Source organism: Parambassis ranga, chromosome 24 (genome assembly GCF_900634625.1).
Source record: "Parambassis ranga chromosome 24, fParRan2.1, whole genome shotgun sequence".
Lineage (NCBI taxonomy): Eukaryota > Metazoa > Chordata > Actinopteri > Ambassidae > Parambassis > Parambassis ranga.
Window position 1 is genome coordinate 8,327,372 of NC_041043.1, and position 18,156 is coordinate 8,345,527.

Genomic DNA, 18,156 nt, shown 5'->3' on the forward strand with positions numbered 1-18,156 from the left:
TCTTACTTTTGACCATGTTTTTCTTTATTTAACCTTCAGAATTTAAGTTTAATTTACAACTGTCACCCTACAATGTCCAGCAATTAGTCACAGTCTGGCCCTGTTCGATTTTAGTGGAGAAAACATTGCTTCTATTGCTCAAGTTTTACATATCCTTTTTAAAAATGTATTCTGTATGTATTTTATTGTGAACGTTACCACTACTATTATAAAAAGAATATAAAAATACACAAAAAGGCTAATTTTCTCCTGACCTCTCTTCTCTCCTTTTAACCTTGTTAGAAACATACTTCCTGCCTTACACAAACCCAAACAAACAATAATTCAGTGAAAGAGGTCTTACTGGGGTCAGCTATCACCATCAAAGCTATGAAGCATGCTCCTGAGGGAGGAAAAGGTGAGACAGAATGGCAGCAAATGGCTCGTCATAGTCTGCTCTTAAATAATGCATGAAAACTGTTAGAGCATGAAGAGCCAACCACCAAGGGGAGATACACTGATGGGGCAGGAAGAAGGCAAGAAGGAAGGGGAAAGGAGGACCAGAGCCCTTTGTAATAATTAAAAGTCCCTAGCTCATATAAGATTTATGTAGCGGCAGAAATTTCCAAGTTCCCATCACACGTACTTCATGCTGACTTTTGTGTGCACAGGCAACTTGAGTGCCTGCGAGCAAAACGCCAGGAGATCACTATCCAAACTGCCATACAAGCAAGTATTAAATAAATAAATCAGTGCAGTGACACCGATGAGCACTTCAGCAGTGTGCTCCGGTGATGGCTCTGGGTAGAATTGTGAATCTGTGTTCGCTGATTAATCGTTCCTAGTACAGAGTAATCGGATAAGTACTCACTAAGTCACATCCAGTGTAGAACATAGGACAAAGAAAGAAAGGAATTATTTTGCTTTGAATGAAAAAAAAACTGACATCTTTTATATGGTGTTACTTGCACTGGTATAAACATCCATAAAGATTCACTGTCTTTAGCAATATCAAAAGCCCCAAAGCCTTGTCAGCATTATCCAGATTCACGTCTAAGTACAGAAGATGCCTCAGAGTCAATAAAAGAAATCTGTGTACCCATTTGAACTATACAAACAAGTGATTACTATATATATTTTAATTGGGAAATGTACCCACTGACTGTGTTTTATGGCACTTACAGTAACCATAAAGTCCTATGTTCAAATTAGGAACCCATGTTAAACACTGCATCATTTATTGTCTGGAAGCTCAGTTAATCCAGTATAAGAAAAGCAGTGGAGAAGGAGTGGGACTTAGATGGCTATGTAGCCATGTCAGTGAAAGTGGTCTCTTCCTATACTTATGAGTAAATTAAATCATATAATATATATAAATCATATAATTGTGTTATATGATAAATCTCTGTACAGTTAAACAGAAGAATTACGTATTGAAGAAAACATGTTTGTACCAGGCTGTAAACACCATTATTTCAGTTGTAAAGTTGAACAATTCAACATGGTGGTCTGTGTATTCGGTTTTGAAGCCATGCTCAAGTAGGCACTTGAGGAAATGCAGTTTTGGAACGTCCACACTGGCTCAATTCCTTTGCCCTAGAGTTGCTGCTTGGACCAGCAGCTTTGCTTCAGTCTGGCTGCCAGGATGCTTGGTTACAAGCATTTTACCGATGCTGTCAAACTTTGCCTTCAAGCTATAGGTCCAGAGCATACAATAAATATATCATCCATTAAACTTCCCTCAAATCCCCACCAAACCACAAAAAAGACTCTTAACAGAAATGTAATCATCTTACTGTGACCCCACCTCATATCAGCTGGCAACACATTGCACATTTCTAAATGTTGAATCGGATTTCTGTACTAACAATTTTCTCAGTGGGGATCTGCAATTTAAAATGGACATTACAGTACTGCACTGTGGAATTTAGGCCCTAAACCAACAAATTATAAAAAAAATGATTTACAACCAGCTGGGTTTGAAATTTCACAGCAGATCGTAACAGATTTTTGCATATATGGATTTTCTCTCTCCTTGATACGTGGGACAATTAATGCAGGTGCTAAAATTACTCAGAGCTGAAGCTAAAACCATGACATACAGTAATTAGATACCATCAATGGGTGAGCACTTGGACAGATAATCTCATCTGAATGCACTAAGTGTTAAATTAAAGTGTGGAACTATGGCCATCAGATAATCACACCATTCTTTAACGATTCTCTAAATCTACGCTGCCAATTTAGGCAATGTTATCAGACAATTTTCAAATGGTTTCCTTTCCTTTTAGGAAAAAGCATAGGGGATGTAGATTATACAGGACAATGAGCAGCACTAAAAACAAGACAGGAGGTCACTACTGTTTGTCCTTTGGCTTAATTAGAGCAACAAATAATTTGCAGGTCCAACCAAATTAGTCCACAGACACAACCTGGACGAATGCCCTGTTGTTTACTAACCCACTTACCTCCTTACTGCTGTAAGCGTGTGTACCATTTAAGTGTGTGAGTAAAGGGAAAGAGTGTGTGTTTCTATGGCAATGAACAACAATTTCTAGCCTCCAGAGAAATGCTTGCTCTTCTATGAATTCACATTCAGGACACCAAAACAACACTAGAGTGGAGAAATATATTGTAAAATGTTGGGAATAAAGGAAACAAAGTACCCGAGAACTGTAAATATACCCTTAGTATTATAAGTGTATTTACATCTATTATTAAATAACTGCATGGGATTTGTTTGCATATCCGTCACCGCAGTATCCAACTGAGTGAAATTACAGAATGTAAGAGGACTATAGATCTCAGCTTAGACTTGAAGCAAAAATGACAAGAGAGACAAGACACCAAATTGAAAAATATTAGACTGGCAATTGAGGGAGATTACAAAAAATGATGAGACTTTGGATTGCATTTGGGATATAAGAGTCCCATTCTGAGAAAATACGAAAGTATTACGAATGAGCCATAAAGTTAGAAAAAAGTGAATTACCACCAGTAAATTGTAAAGCATTACCGTGATGCAGAAATTTTTTTTAAGCAAAAATGTGCTCATTTGTAGACCTGCCCTGTTCCTGTGAGCACATTTCAAGGCTTTGCATATGCTATGCATACACACGGTGTGCAGGCAGGCATGCTGTTATTCTAAGCATGGTCACAGACATGACACAGCCTCTGTGTCAGAGTTTTGTCACCCCTGTTCACAGGAATCGACTGGACTTGGGGCCTTAATCTTCTGCCATTAATGAAGTATTGATCAACTCTGCTCTCACCCCATTCGACTGACAGAGAATTGTGAACAAATAAGAAATCTGGAAATTTAGAGAATATTACAGAAACACTGTAACTTCAATAATCAATGTGGTCTTAATGTATAATGTTGTTTCATTTAAAAAATTTAAAATTACCAACGTCTCACAATAATTTAAATACGTATGTGTCTGCCTGCCTCCAAGCATAATCAGACAAAAACTAATCAGTGGGAATTACAATAAAATACACTTTAAAACAAGAGAAAAACCAACGACTTGCATCTGTTTTATGTAATTCCTTTTAGTGTGCTCACTGTCAGGTATCTAAACTGTTACACTAATATGGTTCCGCTGTTGAAAGCATAAGCAAAAAGAACTTCTTCTTGAAAATTGCATTTTCCCATTTGTATCCCTCTCCTGGGCATTGCAGCCATTTCTAAACCATTCAACTGAGCTGTAATTAACGCAATACAAAGGCTGTATATCCCCTGCCATGACTGCTGAACAAATTCCAATTCAATGCTTCTTGATAACTTAAACTAAATGATTTAAATTTTGCCTGGAGAAACAGAATGGAAAAATCACATTAGGAAATGTTAAAAACACAGGTCAAAAGAAGAAGGTTAAAACATAAATGATGAGCATGTATAAATAATGATTTTCCTAATAAAATGCTCATTGCTCCATTCAAACTAAGGGGAATGAACAGTGTATCTGACTGGCGTCAAGCCCATTTCCACTTCAAATGGTTTCTGGTTGTTTGACAACAGATTTAGTGCAAGTAACTTCTGAAGCCATTTCTAACAACACCCATGCATACACCATGCCATATTTATTATCTGTCTATGTACATGAGTGTCCAGACTGTATGTAAGCTACCACAATTGTCCGTTATGTGCACACCCAATAGAAAGCTTGTGCTGTCACACTACTGGAACAGTAATAATTTAATCTGACACCGCAAAAAATCCACAAGACAAGACTATACTGACTGGATACCATCACTACAACAAACAAGGAATACAAGCACAAGCCACTATCCTTCTCCTCTCTGCTGCTCAGGAAATGGCCAGTGGGATAACGGTGTCTGTGGTGCCCTCTCCACAGAAGACCGACATGCCCTACTGCACCAGCGACTCCAAGACCTGTTGAAGATGTCAGCCTATGCACACACGTGCATACAAAGCAGGAACATGAAAGCCTGCTGGGAAAAAGATTTGTCGCCCCCCAGCAAGAACATGCATACAGACGTTTTATGGCAAAAGTGAAACGGCACGGAGATGGGCATGGGTTAACCTCATTGTGACTGAGTTATCCGCCTTAAAAAGTGAAAAAAATTGGCATGCATTTGACAAGACATTGAAACCAGTGTTGGTGCAACAGGTGGATACATGGATCCTCACCACAACCTTAAACAGTACAATACTTCTGGATATAATGGTACTCTGTGTGTTTGCTAACACTGCACTGATCCTCACATAAACACCAAGATCAGAAAGCAGATCACATTCGCTGTGAAGGATAGCCATCATACCTTGTCGGCACTCTTACACGTGCTAAATTGATTAGATTAGATTCCAATTAGATACCCTTTGAGCCTGTTAAGGGATTCAGCTCATCACAGTTGTGTGACAATACGACTCGACAGAGTCATATTAAACTGGACAATGTTTACTCATGGGTTCTATGCCGATAGGTCTGCAGCTTAGTGATTTTCTTTAATAAAGATTTATTATCTTTAAACTTCCCGGTAAATGTTTCTATACACTAGTTCATATACTATAAACATTCTATACATTCTCCTGCTTTCTATAGGCCTGCATTAGTATTTGCTTCTGCTGTATTTCTGCAAGAAATTCAATACACTCTGTGCATGTGAGTTTTGCAGATCAGCTATCATCATGATACAAAATAATACAACATTTCAATCCAGTTTAGACTGTCTGTCTCACTTACAGATGGCTACAAATGTGGTGTAAATATATGACTTGGCTTACTAAAGCTGAAATATGCAAGAAACCTGCAGCCTCTCTGTTTATATTTTATTTATCTGGCTCAATCTTGCATTGCCATACTGGCCCCCACGTCCTTCAGAAAACTGTCTTTCACCCAAACAGGAGAAAAAAAGAGCTGAAGGTGGCAATTTGCAGCCCTTTGTCTGAAGAAAGCCATGATGTTTCCACAACAAAAAGAACAATTATAAGCCCATAAAAGCTCTTACTAAAATTAGTCCAGTACAGTGCATGTGCACATGACCATTAGCAACCAGCATGCCACAGATAAGAGAGTTTGATAAATAATAATTAACAGGTCTGACTTGTGCAGTGGAAAGCTGATGAGTTACACAACTGCCCTTGACTCTTATGACATGTCTTAATGAGTGGTTAGCTGAAAATGGGCAGCTAGGCTGAGAGAAAATGCATCTCATCCCTGGCTTTAATGGAGATGTGGTGATTAGCTTGTGTAAGTGCGATTCTAGGAGTAATTTGATGTAATTAAAAACCCTGTCAGTGCACATTCCTGTTCTTATGGTGCTCTAATGTGACTCATCTCTTAAGGGTCCCCTGAGATGTTAGCATAAAGAGGCGAGTTTGTGTTTAGGAAAGTTAATCTCCATCACTGATATTAGGTTATCTATTACTCTGGAAAAGGAGATGCGTCAGCACCCTGAAAACCGACGGACCAAAACTACTTGTGTACAACAAAAAAATACCATATAGGGTTGACAACTAGTACAGTACCTAAATGTTCAAAACATCACCACTTTCAGATACAAATCATACTGCACAAGGTGACCACATTATATAGAGGAGAATCTTAACAGGAAATCAGATACCGCTTCACCCTCAATCAAGCTAAGTTTGAGTAGAACATAAGGTCCAAAAGTCTATTTGGGTCTCACCAACAAATCTATAAGTCATTGCCACTAATTAAGCACTAATGCATCATGTTTGTGCAATTGTTCCAGTCAATTACAACTTATCAGAACCAAGACAGAGAGAGGGAATGCACCCCATTAGGCTTCTTGGTGTTTACCAGCGTCTGATGTTTACTGAAATTGACTAATTGACTGCACAATGGTAAAAACAATGAGAGTAAAGCCCAGGAGACTTAGTGTAATATTCCGTCTGTAGTACAGGCTAAATGTTAGGATGTTGGGCTGCTCTTAAATGTTGGAGAATGACAAGGGTGACTTAAAGGAAGACCACCATCTGTTTCACAGTTCAAAATCCATTTCAACTGAAGGTAGGACAATTACAAAAATCTAAACGGGTCTTTTGCCCATTGAACCCTCTGAATGACAACAAAATACCCAAAGAGTATGTAATCTGCAGTCTAGTCATTTCATTAAGTAGTCTATCAGCAGAATTAATAGTTATTTATTATAATAAACACACATATGTGTATATAAATAGACACTCACACAGCAGCAGTATATTTTATGCTCACCCTTGCTCTGATCTGTCTAAGCCCACACAAAGCCCTGCTTCTAAAAAGGCAATAACCATACATCATCATTGGGCATTGTCAGCATATAACTTTCTGTATAGCATTCAAAAGCCCCCCACCCTCACTCATTCACTCTCTCTCTCTCACTCTTCCCATCACCTTTCTAACATCCTGAGGCAGCACAGCTTGTAGTCATTGGGCATGCACAGAAGCAGTGAGCAGCAGCACTCAATCATTCCAGTGCAACTCTCCAGGCTCATTTCTTTCAGGCAGGAATGTAAGCTGTTTACAATAATATATATGGTTATCTGCAATGCATAGTAATAAAAAACAGACATTAAAATCCTGTGAAGAGGATCATCACCCAACCTTGTAAATTGTCCACACTTAGCACACAGAAACAAACTATGCCTATGGTGAGATGCTGGGAGTGAAAAGATCCACATACACAGAATGAATCTTCAGAGACACTAACACTGATGTCAGCTCATCTGCACCCCAAAACAATAAATGGAGGCAAGAGGCATCACGGATGATTTTACATTCATTTCACGCTTGATGCCACAATGATCCAAGAGGCATCTGTGCCCACAAAATGGCAGCTTATGCTTAGGGCTTTGCATGCTTCGCATGGATTTTTATTAGTGAGTGCCATAGGGTGTCAGAGTGTGCAGCTCAAGAGTGCGTGTGCCTAGTATGCAAGAAGCAGCATGAGAACAATTAGTGTCCAGTTCTAATAACTAATAACATAACAACTTCACCTTCAGGCAAGATGTTCTGTCCTCTACTGCTATCCACAGGTATGTTCCAATTTTGGCCCTTAAAAGGCTGCCAAAACAATACATTTCAAAAGCAAGATGACTTAATACCTCTGGTTTAAAGAAGGGTTTGCAGTACCAAAAACCAAAATATGTTGTTCATGATAGCTAATATTAACCTACTGAAAATAAAACATCTAATTTGAATAACTGAATATTTGTATCTATCAAATACAAAAAACATGCTTTGAGGCCATTTACAAGCTATTTTTGCACAATAACACCCCTTTTCATTCATCATAACCCATAACAGCCAGAGCCGTACAGAGCCTTGCCAAAATGACAACATGGTCTCTGCATACCCCTGATTTCAAGACCAGGATGGGATTAAAGAAACGAAAGAAGCAAGAAGAGACTGCCTCAATCTACAAAAGAGTTGTTTTCCTAAAAATGTAAATGATAAATGAGAAGTACTTGCGGCATTATTTTTATTAAAGCATCTTAACTTGAGTTTTAGAGACCAAACTTTTTCAAATGATATTTAAAAAGGTGGTTTCATGTTTTTGCATTTTTTAATTAATCTGCCAACCAAGGACAGCTCTGATACAGAACGGATTGTGATTATTACATTCATTTCCTAAGTTTTTTTTTTTAAATGTGGAACATAAGAAGATGTGGAAATATTTTAACAGAGGGTTGACATTTAAAAATGAGAAACCCAAAAAAGAGCAGTAGATCTTTTGGGTTGTAAGAGCAAAGTACAGTGTGATGAAAACCAGCCAACTTTGTCACCTGTAGCACCTATAGTACACCATCATACAAGTAAAAATGACAGCAAGTGTATAAAGGGGTAAAATGTGTTCCTTTTGTAGATGTGGGTTCATAAGGCATAAATAGAAAATTAGTCAGCCAGGTTAATAGAATCGTACTCTTTGTGCTTCTTGAAAAAAAGGCCTTGCTTATTAACCTATTTTCTTGTGCACTGTGAACATCACAGCACCTCACAAGCTGTGTGCCTGCTGTCCTTTTGTCCTGAGCAAAAAATTCAGGTCATCCTTTTGTGCTGTAATTACTTCAGCCTGTGGTGAAAAGGGTGTTTATTATGACTTTAAATATCCTATCAAGGTCTTATGATGGATTGACTGGCAACAGGGAGAGGAGCTGTCTCTTTACTGTGATGTGAGATGCAAGGTAGGAGAAGAGTTGAGAAACAGCGGTGTTCCATCTACATGAACGCAGCCTGACGGCAGTTGCCTTGGGCATGCTATTGACTGACATGGAGGACACATTATGCAGGAGCTGCACCATTTTTCTTTTATTTAACAAAGGACAATCTGGAGAACAGGCCCAAAAACAAGGGTGCTGAAGTGTAAAAGTAGCCCACTGTGTAAGACAGACCATGAGACCTGCCTAAAGGCAAGATGACAATCAAAACTTAATATTTCGGTTAATAAATATTTGCCTTCTGACTGTTACAGAAAAAAAACTGCTGACTCAGACTGCAAAACAGCCATCAATGAATCAGAAAAACTTAAGGATTTAATTATGAATGAAAGGAAGACACTCCACATGAACCAGATCCTTGTAGTGATGCACTATGAATGAACCCAGGCTTATGGCCCAGGCAATGGGCCTTGGGTATTCAGTTCCTGTACGATAGAGAGTGGCAGGAGGGGGGGAAATGATAGGCAGGGAAAAAGCAAAGAAACCTTGAGCTATCTATGCACACTAATGGAAACCGCATCACCCTTCCTGGTTTCTCTAGCCTTAAGAGCAGCAAGGACTTCCATCTTTCCTAACCCTGTGTGACCCGGTAGTACCAGTAGCTGCCCCAGGCATGTATGTATGAACAACCAGGCTTAAAAATACCCTATGCCATCTAAAAGCCTTCCACGTAACTTTTAACCATGGTTTCAAATAGTGCATCCCATTCTTGTCACCATTCTGTTATATCTGAATGTCACAGGCAATTCTCAGCTCCAGGCAAACGAAAACGAGGGATGGAAGGAGAGGTGGAGAGGTGGCCCAGATAAAAGCTCTATAGAGCTGCAGATACCCAAACAGCTCCGGATAGGCTGGCCCAGCTGCAGGTAATGCTCTAGGATAACTTTAACCTTCACATGTCCTGACCTTCCAGAGAAGTAAAGGGAAAAGCCACTAACCCCAAAATTGACCTTGCTGCAGTGGGTGCAAAATCACAAATAGTTTACAGTACTGCCATCACCTCCAACCAGATGCGCTGCGCTTCTGCTATGAGGTTGTGTCATATCTCAAGATATAGCTGACTCTGTGATCAATTAGCCTAATAGCTGCCTTGCTGCGGTGCTCTAGGTGAGAACTGGCTGCCGATGTCACAAATTAATCACCTGAGCTAGCCTAATTAATTAAGCCTCTGTTGAAGGCTGATAACGGCTCTCCCAAGAGCTTCGAAAACTGGTGGTCCACATCTGTGACACTTGGCTTTGTAGATAAAGAGTGCAGTTAAAGGTCTTTTGTTGGCTGTCACTCTTAAAAAAAGAGGACAATTGGTCTGTGAGGTTTAATTAATCTCACCCTGTCACAGATATTTCAATGAAAAGTTATGATTATTTAGCACTTACAGTTATGATGAGAAATAATTTGATAAAGGTTCAAAGTAACTGATAACTAATATACGCATCTATAAACCAGGGGTCTTTAAGTGCATCTGTATAAAAAAAAAATACAATAAAAGACAATATATGAATTGTCAAAATACCAATTTAGGCTTTCGTTAAGTCAAACTCTGAATGTGTAATGTTTTATACACCTCCCAGAAGAGAAATTTTGGACATAACACTGCTTCAAGTGGAACAGCTTCCATTAATTCTCTGTTAGTATACCTAGACTAAAATATTTTGCAGGAGAATCAATTCTGTGTATGTAGTTCCTCCACTGTATAGATTTTCTAGGCTTAGCAGGGCAAGATTAATTGCAGCAAGTTTGAACCTTACAGTATTTATGATGGCCAACAGAGGCCCTCCTCTTTCAAGAGGGTACCATTTCCCTTGGAGAAGAAATGGTTTACCCACACAGCAGGGGATCTATTAGGGCTGCTCTCATGAGAGACAAGCACCACCTAGTGTCTGACCGCGATATTACACAGACACAATTTAACCTTCTATTCAGTTACAAGACTGATTTAATTATTGTTACATCTTACTTTACTGGGGTGATAAATTTACTCATGTCAAATCTTTGCCATTGCCCAAGATAAGGCAGTAGAAGTTCAAAGCTGTGATTTACAGACACATGATACTCAATCAGATATGTCACTAAACAGACCACATAATATGCATCCACATCCTTGTGTGTCATTTTTCTTGAATGTAGAAGGCGCCTGTGCGAGCCCACCTCACTCTCCTTACTTTGTCTAGTTGAAAACGCTAGAGGCTATTTTTTGCCATATTACATGCAAATCCTGCTTACCTCTGATTTGTTCAGGTAACAGCCTCATTAGTCTGCCCCCTGCCCATTCCAGGCCCTCCCTTCACCCTTAGGCACCTGCCGTTTGCCACAGGTGGGCATGTAATTGCTCTGTGGCATGGTCATGTTCTGAGTGGTTAGAAGAGAACAGCCTTGCTAATGAGGCTGCTCACTGTGTTGCTTCTCTACTGCTGAGAAATGTATGTGTGTGAATTTGAGTGTGAGCAGGCAGGTGTGTTGTATCACATACATCTGGTAAGCTGTTGTAATACAACACAGCTGCTTGCTGCTTGCATCACAGAGAGAACACAAGAGTAAAAGACAGTCAAAGTCAAAGTTTTGACTGAATCAGGTAGAACAATAAGAGGTGGACTTTGTTACCATAGACACCATCATATAATGTCTGTCAATGTAAAACATTTGCAAGTAAATTCAAGTCAACAACCAAATACCATTTAGTTGTACATAAAACCATAATCCAGAATTCCAGAATAAGGTGAGATTCAATGGAATTGTGTTTTATACATTACTCAACCTTTGGGTGTGCGGTCTTTCTGCTTATTTATGGACTTGCAACCAATACATCAATTAGCGAAACATATGCATAACCCATGACACAATTTAAATGAAATCATAAAATAATTCATCATCATTTGACCAAACGACAACTTTTTTTTCTTAGCCTCTCAAATGAGTAATGAGGCTTTTCGCCTGTACTCCCCGAGTATAGAGAATGTATGAGAGATGAGAGTGGTAAGCATAATCTTGCTGTAGATTTCAGCCAGCAGTTCAGGGTGTGTAACAGACAATATAAATACTCACTGGTGGTGCACTGTTTCTCGGTGGCCTCGCCCTGAGTGCTGCTCCTGGCCTGCTCCTCTCCTGTGCTGTGGTGCTTCCTGGTTGCCACAGCACCAGGACCTGCTGTTGGTTGAGCTGGTGTCTGGAGGTCTGCAGTGCCCACAGAGGATCAAGTTAATGACAACTGACAGTACTCTTTGTTCTCTTGTGCACATGTGTGTAAAAACACTGCTGAAACTGAAATATTGCTGGCCAGGTTAAATATTACTTAGGAAACTACAATAGCAGACACTGGTAAAAAAAAATTAGGCGCTGACAGACTTGGATGACAAAAGGGCTGTGATGTAATGAACAAAGTAAAAATGCATGTCAGTCAGCCCAGATATTAATATAAAAACTACCAAGGTATAATTTGCAATGGTTATATGTTGCACTCAGAGCCTGTGTGTGCCAGGAATGAAAATGAGAACTGGAGCATTAAGACATCTAAAGTCATAAAAATGAGACATATCAACTCTGACATCGAGTCATATTTAAGTTTTCAGCCAAATTTATCATAGCTCCTTTCATCTTGTCACAGAAGAGAAAATCCCCACAGCAGCTCTGTGAGCATCATGCACTGCTGCAACTGGACATCATGCAGTGCTGTGCTAATTGATAGCTTTATAGCAAAACCTTGCCTGGAAGATGAAATATTTACACTGCTGTATTCCTCCTCTCAGGCAGTTGACTTCTGCTCCTGCAATATTCATTTAGCCTCCTGTGCTTTTAGTTGCTAAAAGAGGAAATCAAAAGCAACAGGGTGACTTCTGAAAATTGCTTTCTCTTTGATAAGTTTCCTGCTTGACATGGAAAAGTCAGGCCTGTGTGGCTTGAGCCAGATGTCAACAGGCACCTCAGTGCACACCTTAGATTTTGCCTTAAAAAGAGAACAAAGGCTGTGCAGCTCGCTCAACATATTTAAGCTTTAATACATTGCTAAAAATTTAACAAGTGGGTGACACTTTGAATGATGCAGTACAGGTACTGAATATTGCTTGGGGACTGCACAAAGACACCAAGATGTACTTCTATATAGAAAGAACTAGCCTGTCAATTAAAAAGTGTAGGTAGAGACATTTGTATTTTACATTGATACATAATGCATGATTCCCTGCAGACCTATTTATTAAAACATTTTACATCTACTCTTTTGTACATAAACATGTCTTTTTGACAGCTGGACCCAACTTCATGTCATTCAGAGACTCTATATACATAGGTACGTGAGTGCTGCACTCAATGTGAGGAAATGTGTTAATTACCCTATCCCCATGTGGCCATGTAAAGCAACAGGAATATTTGCATATGATTATATGGCTTTGTTCTATGTGTTTGACAACTTACATAAATGTCAATAGTTAGCTTAAGTGTATCATTTAACTACAGTCTGCTTTTGTGTGCTCAAGCCTAATTTAGGTTTACCCTATGTCCACTCAGCACCGCTCAGGGCTGTGCAGGCAGCTAGCAGAGAAGATGCTATCTGAAACAGTAGAGCCTGAGGCATCACTCCTTTCTGTGCCACATTTTCTTGACTAAAAACTGACTGCTCCATCAAGTTGTACCAAGCTACCCTATAGATATTTTTTGCTTGAAAGTTTCTATTCTCTGAAATAAATCTATCATAGACTCTCTATTAAAAAAAAGAAAGAGTGAAAGAGAGTGAGCAGGCCAGGAACAACACGGCCAACGTTGATTGATAGACAGATTGGGTCTATTATTTAAGCTCCCATAATGTTTATATATTTACCAAAACAAATGATAGTTTTAAGTGTTATTTGTCTGCTGAAGCATGAATTAAAACTAGCAGCGCAGATAAAAAATTACAGGTAAGAGTTATTAAAGTTTATCATCCTGCAAAACCCATTTTTTTTTAATAGGAGGTACATTTAGGATTTCTGACCCTGCAGGTTTCCTTTTTGCTCTACTCCAGTAAAACTGAGTTTCTCACCTCTCTTTCTGTGCGCCTCCTTGATCTCTTCACACATGCGGTCGAACTCTGGGTCCAGCTCTGAGGCAAATATAGCATGGGCTGTGTCCTTTAAACTGCACGCCCGGTGCCTGATGACCTTGTCTGAGAGTGGAGGAGAAAAAGAAAAATAAATGTCAAACTAATGTACCACAACGTAACACTCTGCTAATACACTTTACACTCATTTCTTTTCCGACCATCCCTACACCAGATCAGTCATGTAAGGCAAAGAATCAGTAGAAAGCCTACACTACTGAACTATATGTATGTATGTATATGAGTATGTGAGATAGAAGGTTGTAGTATTCTCTCACAGAAATACATAAAAGGATCATAAAAGGGCAGCTCTGGCTTTAGTGACAAACACATAATGCACTCACAGGCAGAATTCAGATATGTATAAAAGTGCAGCTATGGCCATTTCACATATTTTTGACAAAGGTGGTTGAATATATGTGCACACAAGCGCATGTATGTAGTCACAGCACACTCGTTATTTCTCAGTCTCTTTACACCTTTATAAGTCCTCATTCCTCTTTCCGCTTAGATGTAACACAACATCATTAAATTCTCTTTTTCCACAGGGAAAACACAGACTGTGCTGCAGAGGGAGGCTAAAAGTATAGCCACTGTAAACAGGCTGTCTCTCATTACGGCAGGCAGTGGGGGAACAGTTCAGGAACAGAGTGGCAGAGGGGTCACAATCTGCCAGCTTCCATTGTCTAATTGGACGATGGCTGCTTAATTGCAATGGAGGCAATTTGGGTGTGTGCGTGCGCTTTTCTACTGACAGAGCATGTCTGAGTCTGCGTATATACAAGTGCATTATAAGGGCAAAAATGCTCGTCTGTGGAAGAGGAGTCAAAGGCCAGGTGGCATGCAGAGAGCTCATCAACACCCTTATGGGCTCTGCCTAACCTTCCCATCCACAACAGACAGGGTGCTGACATGAAAGACTGCTACTTAGCCTTCCCTCATAGTTCAAGGTTGCGATTGCCATTTCCAACAAACAAGTAAGAAATATGTGTGACACTGAACCAAACTGTGAAGCGCAAAGAATATTAAACTTATAATAATTATGTAGCAATGTGGGGAGGTAAAAGACAAGGAAACCAACATCACCATACACAAGGGACTATCAGATAAAGTTAGTGTGAAGGACAAGGAGAAACAGGCTACCGAGGGATAATGAGGTTTTTTCCCAGCACTCTGAGAGTTGCTGTAGAACTTCCTCAGTAGTATAATTGTGCAGGGTCCGGGCCATATTTCCTGGGCCAAGCACTTGGTGGACAGACAGGAGGCTTCGTCAGTCTTCTTTATTAAACAGCCTAATTGCACTCTTCCCCCTTTAGTATATCATTTGTAGACCCTGCATTCTAGCAAATGACCCAGACCCTTGCCTACAAAGACAGAGTTATGATTTATTCATCTGGGAAGAGAATTGCTAGCCATTAGTAATGGGCAGCTACATACTTGCAAAAGAATTGAAGCAGCTAAACACACAAGGCAAGAAAATGGTCATATTAATTGAATAGTCTAAAGCAGGCTTACTTTACACAGCCTTCAACAGGGTATTACATCACATTCAAGTACCATTTTCTTCTGTGCACAACCTCTTCTGGGCTTTTTCCCAATTTGTCATGTTAACTGTTAAAATGTACACACAATCTACAAGTAGAAGTACTCTTGCTAATAACAGGCCTGTGTGTTTGCAGGCACATGCTTGTTCTAGACCTCATTAAGAACCAATATATTTAGGCCTAGGAAAAGGTGCAGGGATGGGAACAAGGATGGGGTAAAAATCGGTTCAAATTGCAAGAGACGCAATTAAATTTTCATGCACATGCAGGCTTCCACAGCTACGGAGCATGAATTACACTGTGGAAATGCTATTTTAAGTGGGGAGCTGTATGCTTTGCACTTCATTTGAATTTCCAAGTTGAAGAAAACCTTCTTTAAGTTTTGTGATTTTAATGCATGGAAGCTCTCTTCATAAGTCATTAAGGGGTTTTTACTTGCACAGTGGTGGTCTAATGGAACATAACAATTACTGCAGAAGCACACAATCATGTTTATTTGAATAGCTCAATGGTGACTTGTGATGAAAGGCCATGAGATACCGATTGCATTCTGTAGATGTTTATTTTAAGATAATTGGCTTTAGTGTGGATTAAACAAATTTTACAACTTTTCAGAAAATGTATTCATTTGCCTCCAAAGAGTTGCACACGTCATCCCATATTAACGCAAATACTGTGTAAAATACACACTAATGTCAGTGTGAAAACAACAACAATAACCTTCAAATTCTGCCATTTTACCCATATGAGACGTGCCTTATAAAAATCAGTAAGATTTTAGACAATAATAATCTTGGGCTTTGGTCCATCAAAAGATCCTTGGCTAGCAGCTTCTTTGCATACTCATTAATCCCTCAAAAATCTGAACATTATATGGTATAAATGCATAGGAATGGGATAAAAATGTCAAATGAACCATTTAAGATCCAAGTTAAATTAGGGAGGACCTTCACTTTTTACTAAACCATGGCTTCTGTGGTGCAAAAAAATCAAAATCATTCGAAATCATTGAGCAACTGTATTGCTGGCACAATTGTACATGTAGACACATTATTTGGGAGTAGGGCCTTTGACAGTACTTACCTCCTGGGTCCTTGTCAGGATTGTATTCTAAAGCATTACTGCAGATGAGGTCAACGTCCACTAGGAAATCCTTGGCTGTCAAATACTTGTGAGTGTCAATTTTTGTCATGACAGTAGATAGGTCCATAGGCTGCCTGATCACCTCCAGGTAGTCTGACACCTAAGACATAAGTATGAAGTTTGTTTTAATGAAAGGCCTGAAACTGGTGTTGCAAAACAGTGAATAAGATAACACTGTACCTCCTCAATATCAACTGGCTTGCTGAAGATGCTGAAGCGTTTGTCAGTGGCCAGGCGCTTGGTCACGTCCCTGAGAAAGAGCCTGAGCTCCCGTAATGTGTTTTCCTCTTGTTCAGCCAGGCGGCGCTGTTCCTCTGCTGATAATACTCGAGGTCCTGGAGCTTCTGCCACTGGCAGCACCTCTTCACACTTCTCTGTTGGGACAGAAGCAAGAAAAGTTAGACTAGGATAACACATGATAAATATATGAAATATTTATACAGCTTCCACATGTGGTCAGGAAATAAAAAAACTCTACGAGGTGATGGTTTCAAAAAGAAAATCTTTGTGTTCTTGCCCACAGCCAAACAAAAACAAAACCAGGAAAAAAATGAATACAGCTAGTATATTAGTTAAAAAAAACAGGTAGTCCAATCTTAAACCTGATTCTTGACCATTAACATGACTGACGACTAAAACGGCTTACTCCAAGAAAGAAAAACAGGGTTTAAGGTTATTTCTGGTGAAGAAAAAGCTGCAGCTACACTCCTTCACACACACAGGTTTTGAAATACACCAAGGAATAGCCTCTGGCCTGTGGCAGCCATGATGAAGCAAGGCAAGCAAATATCCTCTCCTCATCTCCCAAGGTACCAGTGCTTGCCCAAGGCATCTGCCGACATCGTTAGGAAGACTCCACAGCACCTACCCGATTCACTCTCTAGCAGCAATCCAAATCTTGATTCTAATTATCATTAATCGCAGCCGGGCCCTCTCATCGCAATTCCCTTCCATGCTTTTCTACTGGCCTCTCTGCAGGAAGTCAGACTGCTGTGTTAGTAAGGCAGAAGGCCCTGAAGACCATAGACCGAGTAAAGCAGGGGACCCCTGCCTTGCATCAATGAGGAATTGGCAGATGAACGTGGGGCACCATTTCCATCTGAGAGCCTGTATGAACGCTTCTCTCATATTGAACTACAACAGAGGAATGTGGGAGCACTGAGCCCTGGAAGATAGGCAGGGATACACGGAAGGTAGATGAGGATGTGATTTAAGGGTGGCAGACTGGCTGGTTTTGATGTGGGCAAGGGATAGAGATATCCAGGATTCACACTGGGCAAATTTTACACTTATGTGTGCACCAGTTTTACTTTCTAATCTCAGTCTGAGGCAGAAACGACATTAGCTCTTAACATGTCAAACATTAATCTGATCTACAAATATGAATTAGCACACATGCACACACAGGAGGATCTCTCACACATGCCTATCAAATAACATCTGCTCAGACACCTCACAATGAAACAGAGCTACAAAGGAAAAAGTACATGCAGCCAACACTGCCCTCTAGGACTGGCAGAAGAGATGAGGCAAAATTGTCTGTATAAATACGTAAACAAATGCAGTACCTGTACTCCTGAGGCGGGGTGGAGGTCGGGCCGCTTGAACTAGCAGCAGGTCAGAGAAGAAGCTCCTCCTCTCCTCTTCTCCTGGAGGGCACAGCATTACTACCTCACCATAGGTCCTCTGAAAAATACTTCTCACCTGTATAAAACAAGGTTATTGATTAGAGATTATTG

General features: G+C 39.9%; 1 protein-coding gene across 2 annotated transcripts in view; it reads right to left on the reverse strand.

The window, feature by feature from the left end:
* atad2b (ATPase family AAA domain containing 2B) overlaps positions 1 to 18,156 on the reverse strand; it is a 53,619-nt gene that overhangs the window by 17,875 nt on the left and 17,588 nt on the right. For both annotated transcript variants that reach the window (XM_028397239.1, XM_028397238.1), the window contains exons 20-24: positions 17,986 to 18,121; positions 16,598 to 16,791; positions 16,358 to 16,517; positions 13,674 to 13,796; positions 11,705 to 11,833 (exon numbers count right to left, since the gene is read on the reverse strand). In XM_028397239.1, the coding sequence (XP_028253040.1) occupies positions 11,705 to 11,833; positions 13,674 to 13,796; positions 16,358 to 16,517; positions 16,598 to 16,791; positions 17,986 to 18,121 (742 nt within the window). The remainder of the gene's footprint in view (positions 1 to 11,704; positions 11,834 to 13,673; positions 13,797 to 16,357; positions 16,518 to 16,597; positions 16,792 to 17,985; positions 18,122 to 18,156) is intronic.